This window comes from Anser cygnoides, chromosome 14, assembly GCF_040182565.1.
Source record: "Anser cygnoides isolate HZ-2024a breed goose chromosome 14, Taihu_goose_T2T_genome, whole genome shotgun sequence".
In the NCBI taxonomy this organism is placed as follows: Eukaryota; Metazoa; Chordata; class Aves; order Anseriformes; family Anatidae; genus Anser; species Anser cygnoides.
In genome coordinates, this window is record NC_089886.1 from 8,236,154 (window position 1) to 8,260,786 (window position 24,633).

Consider the following 24,633-nt stretch of genomic DNA (forward strand, 5'->3'; position numbering starts at 1 on the left):
AATGGTCACAGGGATGCTGAACTTGATGAGCATACCTTCCTAGATAATTTGTATTCAGCTGAAGGGATAAGGTTCAAGATATGCTTGGTTCATTATAGATGCTTTTTGTATGAATTTAGCTTTCTGATTGATAAAAGCTCCACAAATGACCTTGAAAAGTAAAAGTATTTAAAAGGACAGCCCTCCATTACAGTTTGCTCTTTTGTCTGTCTCAAAAAAGATAAAGCTGTAACATCTTAGTCCTGCTAATTTGGGGGTGAAAGGTAGAGCTCTGGAGGGAGGGAAGTTGGGTTGCTAATCAGTGACCTACCTGCTGAGCTGCAAATGGTTGAGGAGTCCAATCCTTGGGAGAAACCAGAGTTTTGCTGGCTGGATTTGCTTCTTTGCCATGTCGAGAGCAGGGCAGGGAGTACATTTTGACAAGGTGTTAGGGAAAAAAAGAAATCTTTCATCTGTAGGCAATAGAAAAAAACCAGCCTAGCCTGCCCAGGGATGCTGTCAATCCAGCACAGGTTCTCAAAAACCTCCAAAGACTCTTGTGTGCCTCAGCTGCCAGACTCCCCGCACTCCCATGGCAGATGGGTGGTACAGGTGAGGGTCCCAAACAGGGAGGATGAATTGGAAAGTGGGACGTGGGTGCCTCCAACTAATTAGCCTTACAATCTGCAACCACCCTGGGCAAAACCAGCCCAAGCTCCTTCGCTTCTCCATTTCTGCAGGCAGTGGAATTACGTCACCTCAACATTTTTCTAAACAAGGAAACTACTCAGTCCCCCAACACCCCAAATAAAAGAGAGACTCACCTCTGTCCCAGGGAGCCTGCAGACTGGTAATTTAACAGCTGACAGTCACTCCTAGCGGTACCGTGGCTTAAGATGAAATTGTAACTTTTCTCTAAGGAGAACTCCACCTCATTAACATTTTGCATCAAAAATAATTATTGCTACTTCAAGAGGCTCCTATTCAGCGTGATTACCCTTTGAAAGGAAGAAAATACTAGACCAACCGGGGCTGGATTGTGTGTCTGTGCAGAAAGGACACGGCTGCTTAAAGTAATGCTACATCGACCTCACGTATTATGGGAGCTCCCCCAGGAAATGAAGGTGCAGACTACTACAAAAATAAGATACCAAATGTTGCTACAGTTTGGGACAACATCTCAGAACAAGTGCAGATACAATCCTTAAGGGTTCAGACATTTATACAGTTGAGTGAGGTCACTGTCATTGTTTTTAAGAGTGTTTATTTCACCCTACACCAGTCCTTTTGTACAACACAGCTCACGGGGTAGTCTAAGTTCCCTTACAAGCCCCAGTTCTCTGTCAAATAGGTGCATTTTTATCACATTCATGTAACTTCTCCCCAGTCATTTGTTCACATGCTCGATTCCTGTGCCTATCAAATCATTTCTATATGGAAAAAAACCCAACACATCCTCTTTTGTCAAACCAAAAAAGAGTAGATGGTAAATGGTCAACAGTGCCTCAAGACTCAGTTGGTACCAGGAGAAACAGGGGGAGAAATAGGGGTGGCAAAAGGCAGCAGAAAGCAGCCACAAGGCTTTGGGATTTCAGCCCTCTCGCCACGAGGCTGCAGCCCTCGCCTCTGCCACGAAGCCGCTGGTACCAAAGAGCAACTGTTAACCTCCCCGGCTCGATTCAACGCGACAGTGACACTTCACAGCACATTGCATCCAATTTCATTTGAAGCTGACAAAGATTGTTTCTGTTTTATATCTATTGGTTTATTAATGAACTACAGCCTCTTAAGCAGATGCATATTCATTAGATAGCCAGCTGTTAGGAGGTTCCCAGATGTCGAAAGTAGCTCTGTCTTGGAATGCATTCTTTTTTTCCTTCTCATGAAACAAAGTAATTGCAGCTCTATTAAAGAACCAGTTAATTACTGAACCAGTACCTTATGGCTCATGATAAAAAAATCTGTAAGTTTGTGACAAGATATTTTTGAAAGACAGAGATGAACTGCACCATACACATGGAACACTTACATAAACAGAGAGACCTGGATTATGCCATCTAAATTTTGTGCCTTTTACATTTTCCACATTCAGCAGAATTTCATACTGCTTATCCTCCCTTATTTGACTACAGGACCTAGAATCACATCAAAAAAGAGAGACATTTCAGTTTTTAAAGGCTGTTTTACCCAAAGAAGCAAACCCCTGCAGCATCTGGCTAGGTAAAATCAGAACCATATCGCTGAACAAGCTGTACAGATTGACTTCCAAATTCCACATGCCACTCTTTTCAGTCTCACAACATTAACAGGGTTCACCTCGCTGTCTTTGCAACTTAGCGTTTCTATTTCTTCCCTTTAGCCCTAAACACAGCTCCAAGAAGGCAGGTCTTAGAAGTGCAGCTAAAACAATACCCATCCTCCCCACCAAAACCTCCAGGAAGCCATTCTCCCACTGAGCTGTTTAGGATGTTAGGTCAGCTCCAAATCCAAGTGCTTAGGGGAAAAAGGTTCACAGAGATTCTGTGTTTCTGGCTGATGTGAAGAAGCTGCACAGCCGCTTGCTCCACCTCATCGGACAGCTACAGCCTCCGAGGAACAGGCAGCACAGAGCTGCTTTGTCCCCATGAAGGAGCTGTGCTTCAGTTACCTCTAATAGGAAAAAGAGGGCAACTCCCGTTCCTCTGCTGTGGGCAGAGCTCCTGGGTGGAATAATTGGAAGCAGACAGGTATTCACTATTTGGTTTCCAATTCTCCCATTCTTTTTGCCAGTCAAATCTGTCAGCAAGTACCCAGAGCTGTACAATAAGCCATTTTTCAGCGTGCTGACATTTCTGAGTACTAACTGAAAAAAAGTTTCCCTTCCAGTTAAATTAAATATTTTGCTTAAAACAAAGACTTTCAATGTGCAGTCAAACCCAATGGGTTTGCCTGAAACAATTCTGAATTTTACTCAGTGATGGCTTTGAAGAATACTGGGTGGGTGGGAGAGAAAAAAATTACATCTCCATTAAAAGCTTTAAGCAGAACCAAGTGAAGATACTATAAAACGTCACATGCTATAAAAGTGTTTACAGTTATGCACAAACGAACGCAAAGGCAATTTTGTAGAGCGACTACTGGAGCAAAGGCCTCGGAGAATAAAAGTGTCTTTAGATATTTGTTATCCTGTTAGAGTTGGTATCACCTTGAGTATACAATGCCTGCCTGCATTATGTAAACACTTCATTGATAAATCCCTCCCCCACCTCCCTGAAGCAGTGTCAGACTGTTCTTAGCTGACAGATACAGCTGAAACAGATGCTGCTATAAATACCCTTGTTTAGCTGTTTTGAATATAATTTCTTTTGTAGAACATAGTGGATGCTCTAGTCATCACTGAACCTGCACCTGTGCTGGAGTTTATTACACCTTTCACATATCAGGATCGATTTTTTTTTTTTTTTTTTTAAGTATTCCAAAAACATACACAGGAGATGGATTCTGATGACCCTAACCACACACATCTTTTACCAAGGATTTCCCTAATTTTAACTGAACTTTAAAAACGTTTACCATCTCAGAAGCTACAGAATGCAGAAGTTCACCTCTTACTACCAAACACAGTCAGTCCCCTCCATCTACTCCCTGTAAGCACCAAGCTCCGATGACAGGTTGCTGCTTTGCAGCTTGGTGCGAGAAGGCCATGCAGCTATGCTGGCAGTGGTCACAGGACTTCCAAGGCTGCCTTCAATCTGTTCTTAAAACTTGAGCACTTTGGACTCTATCACAGCATCAGCACACACATTTTAGAACATGTGGAGTTCAACTTCTGAATAGTCTGGGGGGGGAGAGAGCAAGGAAGTTAGATTCTTGCCCAGCATCCCTGGGAGAAAGCCAAACATCCATATGGAGCACACGATGCAGTCACACGCTGCGTACCACAGCTACACCTAGGCTGCTGCAAGGTTCGCAGTTACAGCTGGACCTGGCTTTAAAAAAAATGGTGAAAGGAGTTATACTAACTAACATAACAGCGTGATTTAGGTTATATTGAAGTCATACTGGGGAGGAGTTGATGAATGGGTGATCTGTCACCATTCACACAGTAGCTCATTTGTATTTTCACCTGAAAAGATAACATTAAGAATTGAAATTATTTTGCTCATACCTGAAATATTGAGAGAAACATTTTATAATATCCATCTTAAACATGCTCAATATTGTTTGCTTAACAATCACAATCTATTTGAATCTAAGGACATAAACCATATCCTGCTAAGTGCTACTACCTATGCTGTAGGGCCTTTACTCTAACTGGTGGAGAACGGAACGAAGCTCCCTTGCAAAAGGCTCTCCTCACTGCAGGTATAAATCACATGGGGATGCACCTGATCCATTTTCTCAAGGGATCTTTCTGCATTATCTTTTCTGATATTTATTTTGGTTTAAAGGGCTTCCTTCCCATCCACCTGAAGACAATCAAGATGGATGAGGAACTTTTCTCACATTGCTTTGATGATTAGGATACTGACCCATATGAAGAACAACGAATGCTTAGGGCAGGGAATCAGTTCAGTACTACAGCTGGTCTATAAGCCCATATTCCATTAACTAAGACATCTTTGACAGACACAAAAATCCACTCTGAACTGACCAACTGTTTTCCACTGGAGTTATTCTAATCCCTGACAAATGTTTCATTATAATTAATTTATTGATTAGAAGAAAATCACTGGATCCTCTGAAGAGATCTGAGCAACCTGAACAGAGAATTTCTAAACTCAAAGCCAACTGTTTAACCAGCTAAACTTAACTTGAAAGGACAGTATAATGAATGGGCTCACCCGGTTCACCTGAAAATCTGCTAAATACTACTCAAACATTGCACCCCTTAAGCAACGCTAACTACAGGCTTAATTTTCCTTGCCACCCACCTACCCTCCAGAACTAGCTTTCTTCCCACCACAGTTTTGCATATATCGAACCAGTTTGAATCTTCCCATCTGTTAGAATGAGAGGTTTTGAAGACGGTTCTTCCAGAGAAGTTTAAAGGTTTCAGCATAGGAACCAGAGCGATCTCTCCTACTCAGCCGTTAAAGCCTGCCTTGATTACTTTGATGTAACAACACTTGAAAGCTCCTATTCTTTGAAACTAATTTAAACACATTGAATTGTTGAAAGATTAAAAACCGCAGTCAGCTAATTACACTCACTCTCATCTCTTATTCAGCAAATGAATCACTTTTCATTACCACTTAGCTGAAGTACATGAATTTCTGCCTAATTAGAAATGTTGTAGATGGAGCATTAGCAAGGCTGGAGCGGGTCAGGATATCTTGCCTGCTTCATTTTTAATTCCTAACAGTAGAGCCAGATAGGAAAGGCTTCAGATAAGAAGTCATTAAACAATTTTAAATTATTTATAAAAATTACTTTGCCCAAATTATAATTATTTTTTTTCCCAAATGCTCTCATAAACGTCAAATGGAATGAAAGGCAAAGCAGCCCAACATTGATTTTAATGAACATTTTAATGTTATGTATAACAGAACATTATGAATACAATGAAAACAAAGTTTTATCAATTTAATAATAAAAAAATCCAACATAAGAAAAGGGAGGCAATAAATTTCATACCTATAGCATAGTGCTTATTCTTACCAATATTCCCAATTTGTGAATATAACAATGTCTTTGTATTCCAGATTCTAGAATCATGATTCATGTGGACTTAGATGCAGAATTACAGAAGGAAAAACAAAAACCCCCCAAAATCTTAATTCGTTCTTTTGTTTTCAGTAAGTCAGTAAAATCTTTGACTGCTACAGGTTTCCTTTATTAATATATATATTTTACTCCTCTATTGGATTCCACAGCTGCTAAATGCCATATTTACACAAAAGAATCAACAAGGGTTGTATGAAAGCTAAGATTCAATGCTGTTGGATTAGGTCGGGTTATAGATTTACATAACACGGTGTAATCTGCCTTGTTATTTTTGTAATGATACAAAAAATAAACATTTTTGCTTTCTGACTGCTGCTGACACTGTAAACCAGTGGCTCCATAGCTGGTGGTAAAAAGGATGCTAACTGCCACTGTAAAAACTGCAAGAAAGTGCATTTTCTGGAGTTGTATAAAAGGAAACCTTCCAGCAGTCTCAGATAAATCTTCTCCCAGACCTGCACTGGATATCAGTTATAACAGAGGCATGTGAAGCCCCAAAAATCTATTGATCACCAAATTGCTGAGAGACGATGTTTACCATAAAAATTTGGGTAATATAGCAGTGCGACTGGAACATTAGCAAAAGTATATATACATTCCAGGTCCCTTTGAATTAGCCATAATCACATATGTAAGCCATTTTTTGGACAAAAATATATATTCTTATAAAAAACTGATTATAGTACTTGAGTGACTTCAATTGTGGACTCAGAGTGGTAGTAAAAGGAATGATCCAATTATGACAAAGCGATCAGGGAGAGGGGGAAAAGAAAGTCAAGCTCTTCAAGAAAAAAGAAAAGTATAAAATTAGATTCAAACATTTTTACCCAACCCCCATTCCAGTCTTCCATCAAGTCCCGAAGTTAAAATTGGTTCTTCTACCTAGGAAAGGCTTTGATGGTCTCAATACAAATTATTTTGCAAAATCTAATACATTCCTTAGAAGAACCTTTCATCTCTCCAGAATTTGAACACTAGTTATTTCAACATTTAGAAAATAGCTTTTGGTTCTTTATGTAGATACTTTAACTGCTAAAGAAAAAAAAAAGTAGTATTGATCAGTGTTTTCCACCCCTTCCCCAGCTATATTTGTGCAGCTAAAAATCCTTCATTCAGTCTGCCCATTTATTTTTAATTTATTTATTTTTACAATCTTTATTTGCTAAAATTGGCAAAATTTGCAAAGGCATCTTGCTTGGGTTGAACAGTCCCAGTAGTCATAGAGGTCATAGAGATATTGGGTACTCCCATTCCTATTGTGCCCGTCAAACCCATTCCTGTAGCTGGCAATCCCATGTTCATGTTTATCCCCATCATTCCCTGGTTCATCATAGGCGTGGGTCCCATGGAGGTCATCCCCATCGTACCTGACATCACACTCTGCATTCCCATCCCCACAGGAACAGACCCTCCCATCAGTGGGCTTGTCTGGGGTCGTACAGGCATCATGTTAGGTTGAGGATTGAGGTTCACAGCTGCAAAGTTTTGAGTCATGACATTCATAGGTTGTTGCATATCTGCAAAAGGAGAAAAAGGATGCAAAAATAGTAAAGCAGATTCTGTTTGAAGGCCCTATTTATTTTAATTAACTTATGCAATCACTGCCGTGAATATATGATGGCCCAAAATGTAGCTATTTCATTCGTTTCCGTATTTTCTATGTGAGGACTCAGAAAACATTTAAAAACAATTTTTAAATAGCATCTAGTAGCAATACATGCTGCTATGCATATTCTAGAGAACTTCTAGAGATAAGGAAGCCTGAAATCAAGATACGCCAACAGTGCAAACTCTGCAGTAAAGGCATGCAGTTACCAGCCTCCTAGCTTGTCAGGCTCTGTTTAGAAAATACCATTTTTGTGTCAGAAGCATCACAGTAGTTTAAGAAACAATTATGACAACGTATGAAAATAATTAGCAGAATACTTCATCTCAAGGACAGCTTACTAAATCCCTAGAGAGCTCAGTGTGCAAAGCAAAATGGTGCACCAACAGTAACTCACTTTGTTGCTGCATCATGGTATTAAGTGATGGCTGCTGGGGTTTGGAAGGCTGCATCCCAGGTACTAAATTGTCCAAACTGATATTTACACTGGGATCTGACCAAGTTGAAGGTAGAGTTTTGCTTGCGTTCTTCTGGACCATCTCTGTGCTTGCATTATAAAGAGGGTTGGGCTTCGGCATCAAAGTGTTCACGCTCTGCAGAGGCTAGAAAAGAAGTTGTTGGGATACACTGAAACAATTTACTAATAGGCTTCAGGACTAAACAACAAGTATTTATTTTTCCACAGAAGACAAGAAGGAGACACTGAAATTTCTTTGTTTTTAGACATGAATTTCAGCTCTTCCAAAGCAGTGCTCCCATTTGCTGTTACACCATTAGAATGGGTTAAAGTAGTATCAAGATGCCCTAATCCCTACTTAGTAGGACAGTGATCATCTGTAGTCAAGTTCTCAACTCAGACATACTGATTTTTAACTCCTAATACCAAATCAACCTGCTATGGTTTCCAAAAAATCAGTGACCCTCCATGTAAGCAGTCAATTCCAGATTTTGAGAAAACAGGCTAGTCCTCACCTCCATCCCCTTGAGACTGGAAACCTGTAGCATTCAGTGCATGATGGCTTTAAGGTTTAAAACATCAACCTTCTTCCCCAGAAAAACAGCAACACTTAATACAGCAATGAAGACCATCTCAGAGAGGACTGGCATATAAAAAGAGGCTTTTCAAGAACTTTTCTAGAACTTCCAATATATTTTCTTTTCAGGAGACCAGTCTATCATTTTCAGACACAACATTAAGGAGAAAGCAAAAGATTAGGAAATTGTACAAACAGCTGCATACCTGTGACCTTGACATGGGTAAACCGATGCCTACAGCATTGGAGCTCATCATAGAGAAATTCATACTTTGTGAAGAGGTCATAGTTGTCTGAGAGGGGCCCATCAAATCAAAAAGATCTGCAGAATTTGAAGCAGTTGGAGCCTGGCCAGAAGCTGGCTGCGAGCTACTGAAGAGCTCTATAGCTGGCTGCTGTGCCACGTTGCTGAAGAGCTCTCCAGATGAAGCACTAGGACAAGGAGAAGCTTGGTTGAAGGCACTCCAGTCACCAAAGTCTCCATTTCCACTTGTTGCTGTACCTGAAGGGAACAGTGCAAGAGGAAGGAAGATGGAAGAAAAGGTAGAAGGCTTAGAGAAAGGCACTAAACAAGTCCCATATTCCATGAACTGAAACAAATGAGAGCTGATCTGTGTCTGTCCAGATTAACATCTGCAGGTAGAACCTCCATCTGGACATCACTCCCTCTCATGAATATTCCAACAATTTTAACGAGGTAGCAAAGGAAATATGAAAACACCCCTACACAGAAAGAATGATAACGTCACCTGTAGATACAAAACAAGTAGGGACAGGTTTTCTTTAGACAAAATTTGAAAGAAAGATAACTTCAGAGTAGAATGTAGGCAACAAGCAAAACCAAACGTAGAACTTGATGAAATTTATCACCTTCTTAGCTCAGAGCCCTGGTACTTGCTGAGAGAACTGCTGTCAGGAACAAGCCACTTGATGAAGCAAATTCCATCGTGATAAAATACAAAACCAACTGTTTCTACATTTGCTATATACAATCAGTAAGTAACTCTTCATATAAAAAAATGTTGAGGGGAATAAAAGCTTTGAAAGCAAGTTACCAGGGAATTCTTATTTGAGGTGATAGTCCCATCCCATGAAGGGCTCATGCAAAACACGTTAAGTTTTCAAGATGTCCCTTGATTTAAAACAGAAATTGAATTCAATTTTGGATCTAATACATCTCTCAGGAAAAGTTTTGTTGAACTCGTAGGTCGTCACTAACACTTTGTTTCATTTCAACATGCCAGGGTTTTTGCAGACAAGTGTTTTAATAAAAAGACAGCAATTCACAGTAAGGTGCAGAGAGAGATATGAAGTGTCTAACAGTATAACTTGTTTATACACAACCACAAGGGTACCGATTTCAGGATCACACATGTCCATAGACAAACCAGTGAACTGAGAATATTTCATAACCTTTGAGTCAAATGAAAGTAGATGTTATCTCCCTTAAAAAATGCTTTTTTTAAATTAAAAAGAAAAGAATTACTTCAGAGCAGCGATAGGGGAATAAGAGATTAAAACAGCATCCACAGGAGATGCTAAAAATAAAGCAATGCCATTTAAGCTGCTCTCATTCCTACATCATGAATCTTGTTCCAAGTCTGGGCCATTGTACAGGTCAGCTTTTTGATTATGTCACTGATATTCTTGTGGTACTTGAGCTAAGTCACAAGCAATGTCATTGCCATATGAAGTGAACTTCGAGTTCTAATGAACAGTAAATCATCCTCTGAATTTCTTTAGATGAGCTAATAAAAATTCGAGCACGTAAAGCTGGAGCAGATGAATCTAGTGTCAGCTTCCACTTCCTAACCCATACGATGCCCAGCTCTATAACAGCCACCCATAGCAATTTTCTGCAACGACATTCTACCTACTCAAAACATAACAGCAATAAATTACATGGAATGTGAAAGACCATGAATATACACGTTCAGCCCTTAATCATCTTTATCTTCATCAATACATTAGAATTTAATGAATGGTAGGAGAGTGAATCCGTTCACAAAATCTAAGTATTGCCAACAATATCATTGCACAAGTGGACTCATATTCATTAGCTTAGGGCCTTGCTAGAACATTTGCTTTGATCTCCCTCACAAACATGGGCTATATTAGAATATTTCAATTAGTATTGCATATTAAAAATTAAAACCTACTTTAAATATTCCTCCCAGAAGAAGCACACTCAGCATTTACTTATCTACATTCAGACCTGTGCACTGAGCACCAATAATGGAAGTGGGGACAAAACGTATACGGCTTTGCCCCTTCAGTAGAACTTCAAAGATGATTAATCAAGAAGGAAAAGATTTCTACAGGGGCTTAGGCTGTTCAGGAATGATTAATCATTTTACAGGACTCCTTGTCCCTTGCATAATGGTGATTGGAATAGATTAATCATGTTAATGCAGATAAAGGATTGTATCAATTTAGGCTGTATTAACACACAAATTATTTGCATAGCAGGCGGCTTTGTGTTTGCAAAACAACTTGGTTTTGAGTGAGAAAGCCTGTGAAAAAATTATAGCAGTTCTTTCCTGCTAAGTAAATTAAAGGTATATTATTAATACATGTCCAGTACATTTTCTTAACATAGCATATGTGAAAAAATGACAAACTATAAATATGCTGACTAAAAGCTGTCTCACAGGTAGATCTGCTGATCTTTCCACATTCTAGATGTATTCCTGCATTCTCACTGAGATCACCCAGCTACAAAACACCAACACTGTCCAAGTTAACTTCACAGAAAATAGCCAGCTTCCCTGTCTCTGTGTTCATTTGCAGCACTGTTCTGCCTGGGTAGCACTGGAGGCTCCAAAAACACTTGACCAAAAAGAAGTTGATTGCTTTAGGTGGCTTCCTAGCATTTATTTTTTCCAGTCCAGCTTTAAGAGAAATTCTGTGCATGTTGTTTTTCAAACAGTGGCTGTGTGTACCTAGTAACTTGTCTGTTTGCATGCAAAATGACTGCACCGAGCCAGCTGCCTGGGCACAGGAAGACTCTAAAGTGCGGGCCATACAGCTAGGCAAGGGCAAAACTGAGTGCTGTCCTAATGAGCATTACTAAAAACCTTGCTCTTCTGATTGGCAGGGACTTGTTCACCTCGGACTTCAGCAAGATCCACACTTTTTTTTTTTTAAAATAGGTTTCTCTTAAAAGGGAAATGAAAATAAACTGTTACTTAGCCAAGATAAAAGTGTTAGTCCGCTTCATCCCACAAATGCATATAGGCATCAGTCAATGACATTATACTGTGTACACGGGGCACACACCTTGACAGAATTCCCCTCCAATGTACTAGTTTTCCAGTAGTAACCCAGACAGCACTGGAGACTGGAAATAGCTTGTCACAGCCTTCCCTCATTACGCAATCTGACAAGGCCAACATAATTAAGTTTGTAATTGTTTAGAGATGCACCCTTATTTTTTTTAAATCTTAGGAGACAGATTGGAGCTGAGGGTATCTCATTTTTCTAGCACAAGTGAGCTCCTATTTTCCATTGAACGTGATTGTCTTTTGTTTTTCTTCAACTTACCCATTTAATTTACTGTTCTGCCTGTCTTGAGAGTTCTTAAGACCAATATGAACTCTGTACATATTTAGAAACTATAAAAAACAGCGTAAGACCCTTCTGTGTACTTTTCAGTTCACAGTCAGCATTACCACAATCAAGCAAAGCAGACTACCAAGCACCTCATCCAAGTCCTTCCCCCAGCCCCGAGCAGCTAGTAGGTTCTTTCCTTAATTACCTACCCGTATCTGAAAAGCTTGCAAACTGCTAGTTGAAGTATTAGAAAAATGACTAGTTTTTATTGCAAATAGTTGAATAATCTCACACAAAGCACTGGGAAGACTATGATGATTAATAATCCGAATAGTCCTATCACTACAGCCAATTTTTCAGTCATTTTGGAAACACAGATACTGTCAAATTGAAGCATTCATCACTGTAGAAGTCCAGTTAAGACAGCTCTGCCCACTATTACAGAAGTGGGGTGTGCTGGGCTCTATGATGTTTAGTGAGCACTCTTCAGCCAGCATTTAGACCCACACTTGTTTGTTTCAGGTTTTACTTAGTCACGTTTTGTTTCAGTTAGTTCCAAAATTAGATTTGGAGCTTTGCTCTAAGTTTTATCATGTGCTTTTAAATAAACGGGGTGTATATGGAACCCCTACCACATTTTTCTGAAACAGAGTTGATAAAGAGTTTTAGGCCCATTAGACAAGTGCTAAGTGCTGTGCTGGACAACGGATCTCTTCCTTACTCAATATCAACACTTGTGTCCAGTTAAACAAACAGGGTTTGCCTTGGAAAGAGAAATGACTTTCAATAACGCCACGTGGCATCTCTTCCCCTCTCTCTGCCCTTAAACAGCATTTCAATCTGTAAATGAATCCTACCTTGCGATGATGGGAAACTTGCTGTAGCAGCAGCTGAACTAAAATCAGCAAATCCTCCAAATGGGTCAGTTGATCCACCTAGAAACAGAAGGAAGCCAAATACTGTTAAAGGACTCTACAAAGAACCATTGCAATAAATGCATGCAGAATTTATGAAGAAAAGCTGTCCTGTATTTAGCACGATGGATTTATTGATTCTGCTCCATAAGTCCACAATGGTTTTCCTGTTCATCACCATACTATATTTATACAAGCCTGAGCAACAATAAACTGGAGTATTTCCAACTACACTGCAGATTTTGCAGTTTTGTTTTCTTAAGATCCGAGTTCTTGATATCTCTAAAAATAAATTTAAAAAGAATAAAAAGGTTAGAAAGGGTTCTCCTGTTCTCCTAACAAGGGATGCTGCTAGTCTGACAGTTTGTGAAAATAAAACTTTGGAAGTTTTTATATAGAAAAGCCAAACATTCTCATCATAAAAAGAGTTAATTTATTATGCTTACTATGAAAAATTAAATATCTTATATTTATTTTTATGTTACTTAAAGCATGAATGATTTTGCAGTAATCTTGAATTGGAATCTCAAGGACGTGGCTTGTGTTTGTGATTGCCTTTTTTTTTTTTTTTTTAAGATCTTTGTGTCCTTTCTACAGCATGAACATTAAGTTTGCCTACCAGACATCTGTATACAGCAAATAAATTATCAACTTTTGAATGTAGCATGTTTTTTCACAAAAAAACACAGCCAAGGTATAGAAACAGAAGATTTAAGAATCATATACTAGAAAGCTTTTTTCCTTTAAATAAACGAGAAATATTTTACAACAAATCTGTCAATTATACTCACTATTGCTTTTAACTAGCTACTCCACAGACCCGAGAAAGCTAAGAAATTGACCTTATTTGTTTGTCCTCAAAGATTTCACCTCCAAACAGTCCTACCCTTAGAAAAAGCTGCAGCAGTTCAATTATTTTGCTTTTAGTGTTATGCGTACATTATATAGGTTACATCACAGCTGCTTAGCCTGCAGTGCTTAGAAACTAGCCAGGTGGGACTGGAACATCTGTGCTGCACTCAAACACCACCAGGGACAGCTTCCAACATCTGGTGCCATTTCTGAATTGTCTTATCGCTGCAAGACATTCTGCCCCATCTGCTACTCTCAACTGGGTTAATTAAACTAGAACCATCTCCTTTTTAATAAATGGCTAGCAGTAATAAAAGGAGCCATTCACTTTCTAATACATGCATACTTGTATTTCTTTTTAATGTTATTTTACTGTAGACATTGCTAGGAAGGCGACTGCTTTTCCAAGGGGAAGTATCTCTTCCTGCAGCATATGGTATAGAGCAAGAGAAGGGAATGCAAGGACAGTCTCTTTAAATTTTCAGAAATATAGCACTACTAAAACCATTTCACCACCTTTTCAAAAGGGAGAAGATTACAAAGTTAAGAAATTTCTTCAACGCAAATTCTTAAGTGATGTAATAAGCACCTTTCATACATTAATACAGAAGTTTTATACTGAATGCAAATTATGAATGAAAAGGGGAGGATAAGCCAGTGAAATATCAGGCTAAAAATGTGCTCTGATGAACACACAGCTTTGTCTACTGCAATGAACGTTTTCAAGTAATTTTTCCACCACATGTTCTGAACTCTGAGATGGACACAGTAATGGTTTGAAGGTTTATAAGCAGAGATACCACACTCAAATTCTATCGGACCACATCCTAAAACGGAAACAAGCTCTCATGCTACACTTACTATCCCCCCCTTGGTTATCTGTCAAAGAATCTAGTGATTAATTTCATTTTAAAAACAACTAGGTTCAAACCCAAAATAACACCTTAACATTCTCAGTCAAGTCAATTTTTTCTCCACCTCTATTGCATGTTTTCAAATGAAACTGACTTCCAGAGGAAGATAGCAAAGCTTAAGCTGAATGCATCAACTCTGAACAAAAAAAAGGTATCGCTGGCTAAGATTAAAGAACCTAGTCTCCAGTAACACCAAAAAAATTACTTCCAGCAGGTCTATTCATACATTCTACAACTCCCCAGATTGCTCCTTCATGACATCTCCCCTTATGTACAAATTGTGTTGCTTCAGTAACGTGTAAACCCCCAAGCTTCACCAACTTTCTTCCAGATCTCTGCACCTAAAAATACAAAGATAAGCAAATTCTGAGTTCCCTGAATTCACATGACTTCCCTGCCAACTCCTTCACAGGCTAGATCAAAGGCTGTGTGTGACCCTTTCCCTGTGTCTTGCTTGACACTGGGAATGTTCCCACACCCTGTGCTGCAAGGAACAGTGGTCATAACAAGTGACCTGCACGTGAAGGACAGTGCTAATCTTCTCAACATGAGCTATCCTCAAAGATTCCCATGTGAGATCTGTCACTACAAATGAACCCATTCCATCTGCCTTCCCAGGTCAGAAGAGAGGTTATTTAGCAGGACCAGCTGGTAATACGCCTCTTCTCAACACCATTTGTAAATGCTGCTTTGGGAAAAAAAGAAAAAAAATCAAAAAGGCAAAAAAAGGGCTTGCTACAGAGAACCAAACTGATGAAAGATTCAAATGTGCTGTAATGTCAAAGCACTTTACCTCTGGTTTGAAACACGGAAAGGCTCAATTTGAACTGAAATTGTCTATTCTTAACACAAATTTTTTTATATATAAAAAGATACAGACTTATGTATATAAACAAAGTAAAACCAAAACAGCTCCCTTCTCTTTTTCCAGTCAAGAGGACAAAGGCCTTAAAATCTGGGTATTGAAATTTCAAGTATTGACTAGGGGTAGTGGCTGTGATCCAGGATCTTAAAATTCCACTGAATTGTTGTAAATCCCAAGTACATGAACACCTCTGTATATAAAGTTACACACAATTTTACATTTTCTTTAAAATGAAGGTGGAGCTGACTATCTGTGGTGCCCAAGACATACAGAGACTTCTACAAATAATATGATTATGATGCAATTTCCAGCAACAGAATTTGTTTCTTTGCAATGGAGAACAGTTATATGAAAGGTTTCTATATACATATAAAAACACGTGAGCATTTAATTCTCTATTCAAATTGATCTTTAAACAAAAATTCTGTTCACTGTTTACTCTTCTAAATGTTAGGCCATAAATGCATGGAAGTCCCTTTTCTCTTCCATGCTAGTTGCAATCAAAACTTAGTATTAGAAGAACCTATAAGCACAATAAAAACCTAAAACTTTGCAGACGTGTAATAAGCAAAACAACCAGACTCCCAAATCCCCGTTTCTATCCTGTATACAATGCACTGATATTTAACATACTCTGAAACAGAAACTGCAATTTGAGAGTGTAAGAGTAAGTCCATATGAGCATTAACGGACTTAAATTCAACTGCACATTTAGAGTCTGAAGGGACATGTTTTACAACGAACAGGTTTACTAAGTAGCTATTTCATCCATTTCTAGCTGTCCAAACTTTGAATTGCACTATGAGAAATGCTTAAATGTGAATTGATTGCACTTGCTTTTAGAGTTAATTATAATTAATTGCATTACAAACAGCTTCTGACTGATCTGGTAGTTAATCTTTGTCCTGCTAACTTTTATTAATCCCATGCAATAACATTTACAATACCTTGCTGCAAAAGGTTCTAGGCAGCTCTAAATTTTTGAGTATTACTTTCTCAGCTTATCTATATCTATTCCTCTTCATCTGTGGAACATCAAACAAGTTTATCCTCAGAACTGGTCCATCAGAATATACATTAAGACAACAAAAAATGCACTAACCTGTTGAGGCTGGCTGGCTTACTCCATCAAACAACAGATCAACCAGGTCATTAGAAGACTTGCTGCCAGAGGGTACGGAAGCCTGAAGAAGAAATCTCACAGTTAATCTTTGGCACCCCCAATTCTTTTTAAACAAAAAGCTATTTGATACTTCCTTTAGAGGTTCCTGCTGTTTGAACTGCAAATTCATTTCTGTCATATGAAGAATCAAAAAACGGAACTGGACAGAACCATCATTTGCTCAAAAATAAGATTTCTGCCTTTAAAAAACAGCAGCAGAGTGAAATATTGACATTTGCAGAACTCCTTTTACATTGACTGACATTAAAAGCAAGTCAGAGGAAGAAGAGTTGCACTTTATCTGTTCCACTATGATTAAGAATCAATCCCTCCTCATAAAGAGCAAGGAAATTAAAAGTAGGACAAAATACTCCATGTGACCACAGGTTGCCTTAAACTCCACTACGGTATCTATACAGATGCATGAGGAAAAGCAGGGCCCTGTTTGATGAATGTAAGCGTAACACAGCAGAACTTCCTGTGAAAGTTACTGAGTCAGATCTGACATTAAGACATGCTGAACAGACAGCTCAAGTTCACGCCAGTTCAGAAAGCAAGGCACCTGTGCTCACACAAGCAATTTGGTATGACCCTGTTAAAGTGTTAGCTGTATTACCTACAATAACTTAGAGAAGAACCTAAAAGATATGTAATTTTAAAATAATGCAAGTGAAATACACAGTTCAAAGTGCAGCTGTTTGTGATGTTGTTGGTTGATTTTGAAATAGACTAAAAACCAAAACACAAAGTCATTTAAGATGAGTGCTTTGTAGAGAGGGCAGGTTTGTCTCTGAAGCTAGTCACTGAAACCTAGCTAAATTACAGATCAAATACTAAACAGCTGGTTTCACCACCTTTGAAAGCCACACGTGCCTATTTTTGATAGAATGGTTCCCTTGAATGCTATGTAACAAAAATTCGATTTCTAAACTAAGTTGTCTCAGTGTTTAGAAGAACACTGTTTCCAAAGTCATATTTTATTTCACTCTCCTGTCATCTCACCTTTGCCGTAGGCTGTGCAGTATGAGATGCAACATTCTGTTCTGGACTTGCTTTATCCCCTGTATAATGCGCTGCCGCTCCCAGGTCAATGGTTTTTGAAGGATTTGCTGTACGTTTGTGTATGGTGGTGGTAGCCTGTGTAATATGAATATGTTTGGTTGTCACAGTCTCCTCTTCATCTTTAAATTCAGCTTTGGGAGATTTACCTCTTCGTGATTTTTCCTCATCACTGTCACTAGAAGAACAGAAGTGATAAAATACCATTCACAATGGATTTCCCAGTTACTTAAGCAGACACTTGGCTTAGGCCACAAGAGTTTTGATTACTGCAATTCCTTGTAGTGATGGTTCATAATGAACAAAATAAAATACTTCCTACATTTGAGAAAGCTAATGTTTTATCCTTACGTTACACATCTTAAAGAGCGTATAGCACTGCACCTATAGTACATAAGAGAAGCAGATATTTTGTTAAATCTTAACTGCAAGGCCACAGCAGAGGTTAAGAGGAAATCACGGTTTAAATCCAGCACGCTTAATTACCTTCTGACAGGAACTCCCACACACGTTATGTAACACTTCAGCAACAAAAAGTTTAGTTGGCAAGTCTGCTCATTACTTACCCCAACAGCCAGAAAGCAGTGCACGAGATACAGGTATTATCTTTCAGATTTCAAGAACACCATTCCTATTTAAACTTATTTCCCTTTCCAGATAAATGGGCTTTTATTTTCTTCAGAATGTTTATGGAAAAAATGTTCACAGAATTATGCACTAAAATGATACTATTCATTTTCCATAGAACACATTTATTCTCAAAACGTAAAAGAATAAGAGCATCACCATTTCAGGTGAAAACTTTTTAGATGTCACTGTGCAATATCTGTTTAATCTGTTACGTTTTCTACTCTTACAATTCAAGCCTTTCACAAGCAAACCAATTGCTCCTTCAACAAGTCATGTTGCTTGTAATCATCAGGATAAGATTTGTACACAACGGTGAAAATTGCTGTAGAGAAAGCTTAAATATATTGAAAAGTATTTTGAAATAGTAATTCCCTTAGCAACACAGTTGAAAGTAGAAGGTTTTTATATTTTAATAATGCATTAGAATACAAAAACTGCAAAATTTAAGACAGGCTGTCCCTTTGTCAGTGGGAATATGACAGTAACTGCAATATACTCTGGAGGGTAGCCTTTGTTCTCCGTTAACAATAGCGTGCTTTTCGGAATACACTGTAGGCATCTTACTTCCTCTATGTGTACTTCCTTTTCACCGCTGGGGATGGCTCAATTCATTACCATTAGGCAAAGTAAATGCTCAACATTTTTAAAATCGTATCTTCAGGCCAACCGAGTAACTACTGGAATTTGCTTGAACCAGCCTTATACAGACAAGTGAACTCAAACAGCATCACCTAAGCTCACATTTCCAAGGCACTTCCACTTCGGCTTGCAACAGCAGGCTACTGCTCTTCCAGTTCTGGATTTCTGCACATATGCTACATGCAAAATAAATAAGATGGGACACTAACCTCATTTTTCAATTATGACATCAGGATTTAATACAAGCCTCCAAACAAGGCTAGTTTTAATGTTAGTACACATCATCTATACTCCTCCAAGGCGTTCGGAATCAACGTTGCCTTTGAAATGTGTTGAACACATCTAAGATCAGGACATCACAACTAAGTCTATTACAGCGTGCTGCAATGTAATTCTCGTCATCACTACAGAGTCTGCTTAGTCCACACACACACTCTGTAGGTTGACAAGTGATTGATAACTAAAGCCTGATCAACGTAAGAATGGAAAGGGGTGAGTCTTTAGTGATCTTATTTTGTGTCTGCTAAGACACTCTAAGTGTCTAAAAGCTTTGGAGATAAGAAGTTAAATATATATATGCCAGAATGCAGGCCAAACATTACAATACTCAGTTTTCTATAACAACTTGTACCACTAAAAAACAGATCTTGTGAGACAGTTTTGAAGTGTTCCTTAACCTTCACATTAACAGCAAGCAAACATTACAGATTAACGTTCCCTTGAAGTGTTTACCATGCTCAGAATAGTAAAATTACAGTGCTTTAACTCAGAATTGCAGAATTAACTCAAAAATAAAAGTTATAGCTTGCACTGTACCAAGTAATTAAGAGAGCTACAAGCGAAGTACATCATTGCAACTTCCAGAAACCAAAGAAAAACACAGACTAGTTTACTCCAGTTAGCTACGTGAACAGCAATTTCACCAAAGTCTTCTACAAACTCAAGCCAGCTATATCACAAGTTAAGTTCTTAGTTCAAGAATTTTTTTTTCTTCCATGGAAACTGCCAGCTTTGCAAGCAGTCAGAAAGCCAGAAGTCAGGCCAAATATTTCTAGTGAGTATATTGGAGGTAAAGGTTGTGCCATCTGAATTCCATTAACCATCCTGAAGATGTGCAAGTCAGATTCATTTTCTGTGCTTCAAGACCTTTATTGGTTTTACAGTGCTAAAGAAAATGATTTATAAAGCTATTAAGCTAGAAACAACAGAACATAACAACAGCACATTTGCCAGATGAACGAGTCCCACCATTCAGTCACCCTTCCTAGAGAAAAGACTGCAAAAAGGACTGTCTGAAACGCTGGAAGGTGCAAGGCTTTTATCTCCACAAGTCATTCAGAAATAAAGCAAAAGTAGCAAGATTAAGAAGTTTACTGCACATTGTCTACATGAACTGCGGACAGTAAGCTGTACAGGCATTACGGCACATTTCAAAGGTAAGTACAGAAAAGTACACAGCGATACATCATGGTTAAGTCTGAAATTGTGTACTTCTGATCCCTTCTTCTTTGTAGTCTATTGATAGTAAATTCTAAGAGGGAACCCAGATGCGTGCAAAGAATACCAGTTTCATTAGTTATTAATATCCTAGTAAAAAGGCCATACTGCCTTTTTCTTGGAAATGCTACCACTGTCATTACTTTTATTTTCCTACAAAATTGTTCAAGTTTTGTAACATATACGTATGTACGTCTGCGTATATAAATGCACAAAAATTTGAACATATTCCTATTAAAAATACCTCTAAATTCTCAGCGTAAATTTGAATTAAGATGTCTCCCAAAAGGGGATTATTTCAATATACTTAAGCACTTCCTCTGCAGCAATTTCAGACTCTTAAGCACAAATTTGAACTCCAGATAATAAAATTCCATGCACCTGTTGAAGAGTGATGCTTTTAAAGCTCTTTCTGCAGGCAAACCAGGGTAGGTTCTTCTTCTTACTTCAAAACCTTTAGTGGCCATATGTAAAATACAAGTTTCTTAAGAAGGTTCAATTTTTTATTTATTTTTTTAACGTATTTCAGTAAGTCACCTGCAGTCTGTTCTTGCTGAGATGGGCTCAGGGAAGATGCAGGATGTCAAAACAGATCTAAGCAAATTATTATTTATTTTTTATCTCCTCCTTTAGCACTTGAGCATTCAGAGTAACTGTAGCATTAAATGACATCTTCAGGTACACTGGCTCAAGAAAGACCACTGAAATGCTGAGACAAGCAAAGATTAAGAAACTTCAGCCAAATTCCCTGCTTTGCCAGCAGGCATCTAAGCTAGGGGCTATAATGGAAGGCAGCCAACAGCAGTTAACTATCAACAGAGCTATGTGATTCCCAGAGGCCAGCAAGAGCTTCGCAAGAGAAGCAAGTATTGACCCCACACACGTTTCCACATGAAGAACGGCAGCAGATTGTAACTAATAATCAGCGGTGTCAAGGAGCTTTATAATAACAATTTCACAGAATAAATCCATGTTAAAATGACTCTAATACCTGCACCTTTCTGGAGAGTCCTCTCTATCTTTCCTTCGGAACTTGCTGATGGTATCATCGATCGTGCTTCCAATTTTGTCGCTTAGCTCACCTAACTTATCACTGAACGGAAACGCAGGTTTTTTATCCCATTCTTCATCCCACTTTGACTTGGGCTCAGGATCATATCTTTCACCTGTGTAAGGCATTAAGATAAAAAATACTAAAGGTAACAGCAAATAAATGCCCATAGTGTTTTCTGAATCACTCTCAAGCCTCCCTCCCCTGCAAACACAAAGCTCACAGGTTTTCAAAGGAAACTCAAAGCTCCCATAGTGCTGAATCAACACTATTACAGCAAGGCACAGCATGTAATGCCAGTCATTAAATGGCAGGAATGCAGAATCAAAGACTTTTGTTTATGACAGCCACACAACCTTAATGCACTACACAGCACATCAGAATACTGTAGGATTCTGCCAGAGAGGCACAAGAAGTACAATCAACCCCGGCTACAAATAAGCAGCTTATCAGAAATGGGGCATGCCAGCTTTGTAACAGTCATTTAACACATGATACTTCATTCTTGGCTAACCTGTGCGTTCAGAGGTAAAACAAACATTTATACATTGAGACTCATGAACAGATAAAAGCATAGTACCAAAATATTGAAAGACAAGCATGAAATGCGTGATAGCTTTGCTCTTTCTTTTCCATACTCAGTGTACAAGTAAAAGCTTCTTTTAAAAGGAAGAAGCAGTAAAGCAACCCACCTTTTCAGCCACTGAGTATCCTGAACATCTTTACTGAACACTTACAGACATCATTCATTCTTTTTCTATTCCAGTAATCAAGACCTCCACACTGAGAGCTTGCAAACAGCTGATGGTTTTACTTAGAATCAGTATGTTTGCTGTACAATCAAATTAAGATTTTTTTTTTTAAAGACTAAAGCTTGGGGCTTAAACATACTCAAACAACCCAAGTTTAGTTTAAAAGAAAAAACAGCACTTAATTCTAACAAAGACTCAACTATCAGAACCACATAATGCTTTAATAACTAGCATTGTGATCTTACATTAGACCTTCAGCTGAGAATATAGGTATACAAAACAACCCAGTATAGCTCAGTTTCTAGACAACGCTAAGATGTGAGCATTTTTGTATTTTGGACCATCACACCCATGCAACAAGGGTGTTTTTTTTTTTTCGTTTTTACTATTGAAAAATGTAAAAACACTAATAAGATTTTATTACTTAAGGTCGGTAAAACTGAACAGTAGAAAGAAAGGTAAGAAATTTAATACTTCAAATTACATAAAAATTATATTGCATCTCAGGTTATGTTCAAAATGTATTCAGTTAAGCCATTCGAAATAAAATGATGATTCCAGCACTACGAGGTGCAGAATTTGAGATATACTAGGATGTATTTTCTTATCAAAGAGATAAATGCAGATCTCCAATGGTATCTTGTTTAGATCCATAACAGACTGACAAACTTTTTCTACGTTGAGTGCTTGTTAAAAATCAGCCGGATACTCAGTGGGATCTCTATCATTGTTGAAGGAGAAATAGTTAGAAATATACTACTGTTAAATTTTGCAGGAGAGTGAAATGGCCTTATTTCAGCTATGTCAGGTTCTCCAGCATTTTACTGGAGATTCCACTAAAAGGTTTTCTTGTGTGATACGAATTATAAAATGAGGACTTAAAACTAAGAACTCCATGTTTTCATCAGGACAAAAAGAACTAAGGAGAACTGTGGAAATACAAGCATTTTCTATTTAAGTAACTATAATTTTTTAGCTTAGAAGTCTGACCTGGGAAAGAAAGTTTGTTTTGTGCTGCTGGGAAGATTTTTAAGAACTTCACTCAAATGACGGGAAAATTAAAAATCCTTTACCACAAAAATGAAATATACAACAAAGGAGAGAGATAGCCCTTTGAATTCAGAAGCTTGAATGATAACTTAAGAACATATGGAGAAAAATCTACCCTGCATATGGGGATGGATCACGACTCTGTAAAGAGTAAGTCAAAAGAAAAGCTCAGAGAAAGAACAGAGGGGCACGTACTTAAAAGTACAGATGAAGTGACTCATAAGAATTTCCTAAAGAGAGAGAATCGGTAGAGTTCCAAGCAAGTAGACAAAAACCTGTAACAATATAATAAAGACATATCCTGCCACGGAGATGGAGATTTCTATCTACTCTGCATGTGTGGAAAAAGAAGAATAGAGGAACATGGGGAAGTAACCTGCCAAAGGCAGGAGAGAGTAAGCCTTTAATTTTCTAAGGCTCAAAGTGAAGAAGAGGGAAAAACATGCACAGAACTGAAGAGTTGCAGGTGAAGTCTAAGTCATACACAGTTCCTACTCAGATCTCATCCTAAAGCCTTCTCTCAAAGCAGTTACTGATTCTAGCAAACCAGAGCTTTGTGCCATTGAGACCTGGGGAAACATCCCTTATTAAGAGAACCCAAGGATCCACTTGGGCCAAAGAAAACGCAAACATTTCAGGACTGATAGCTGGATCATGGATGACATACTGGGATATATCAACATAAAAGCAGGTTCAAGCTCAGATCCCTGCTACAAATAATTAAAAATGTTTGTAAGTATTTGTTTTACAGGTAAGTTTAGAAATAACTTTCTGGTGTTAACTATGACCCCTTCACCAGCAGCTACAGTTCTCTAGGGTTTAGGGGTGAGCACTATGCACCAAGTTTCCAGCCTGCATATAGGTTTGCTGTACAACATCTAGCCACGAGCTTAGGAGGGCTATATAAAGTAAATTCAGTATTACCTCTGGGAACCCTCCTCTGAAAAGCACATGGGACCTACACTGCTATTCAAAGAAGGTTTTAAAAACACAAACCAAGACAGTGACAACTGTATTGATAAACTGCTGATACATAAGCTCCACCACATATTTAAAGTCAGACCTGACAGACATCAGAATCCATAGATAATCCACAGATACCTTTCAAATACTCAAACAGCATGACATGGGAAACCAAAAAGTCTAACGGGACATAGTATTTACATTGTTTCACCCAAACAGTATTACTGCACCCAAAGCCCTAACACAAATTAAGCAGTGATTCTTAAGGAGGTTGGCAGGCATAGGTGGATCAATATTCTTGTGCTGTGGGAGGTGGGAAGATCACTTTTTTTTTTTTTAATTACAGAAAGACTAAGAAACCCTGACTTACAAGGGCATCTATTTATCTAGTTCTGCTACAGCAGCATG

The 24,633-nt window shown here is 38.4% G+C and overlaps 1 protein-coding gene across 1 annotated transcript in view; it reads right to left on the bottom strand.

The window, feature by feature from the left end:
• Positions 1-5,470: 5,470 nt before the first annotated feature.
• CLINT1 (clathrin interactor 1) overlaps positions 5,471-24,633 on the bottom strand; it is a 47,955-nt gene continuing 28,792 nt past the window's right edge. Inside the window, exons 6-12 of the mRNA XM_048057042.2 lie at positions 21,401-21,575; positions 17,587-17,821; positions 16,525-16,606; positions 12,735-12,812; positions 8,532-8,827; positions 7,689-7,893; positions 5,471-7,202 (exon numbers count right to left, since the gene is read on the bottom strand). Of these exons, the coding sequence (XP_047912999.1) occupies positions 6,841-7,202; positions 7,689-7,893; positions 8,532-8,827; positions 12,735-12,812; positions 16,525-16,606; positions 17,587-17,821; positions 21,401-21,575 (1,433 nt within the window). The 3' untranslated portion in view covers positions 5,471-6,840. The remainder of the gene's footprint in view (positions 7,203-7,688; positions 7,894-8,531; positions 8,828-12,734; positions 12,813-16,524; positions 16,607-17,586; positions 17,822-21,400; positions 21,576-24,633) is intronic.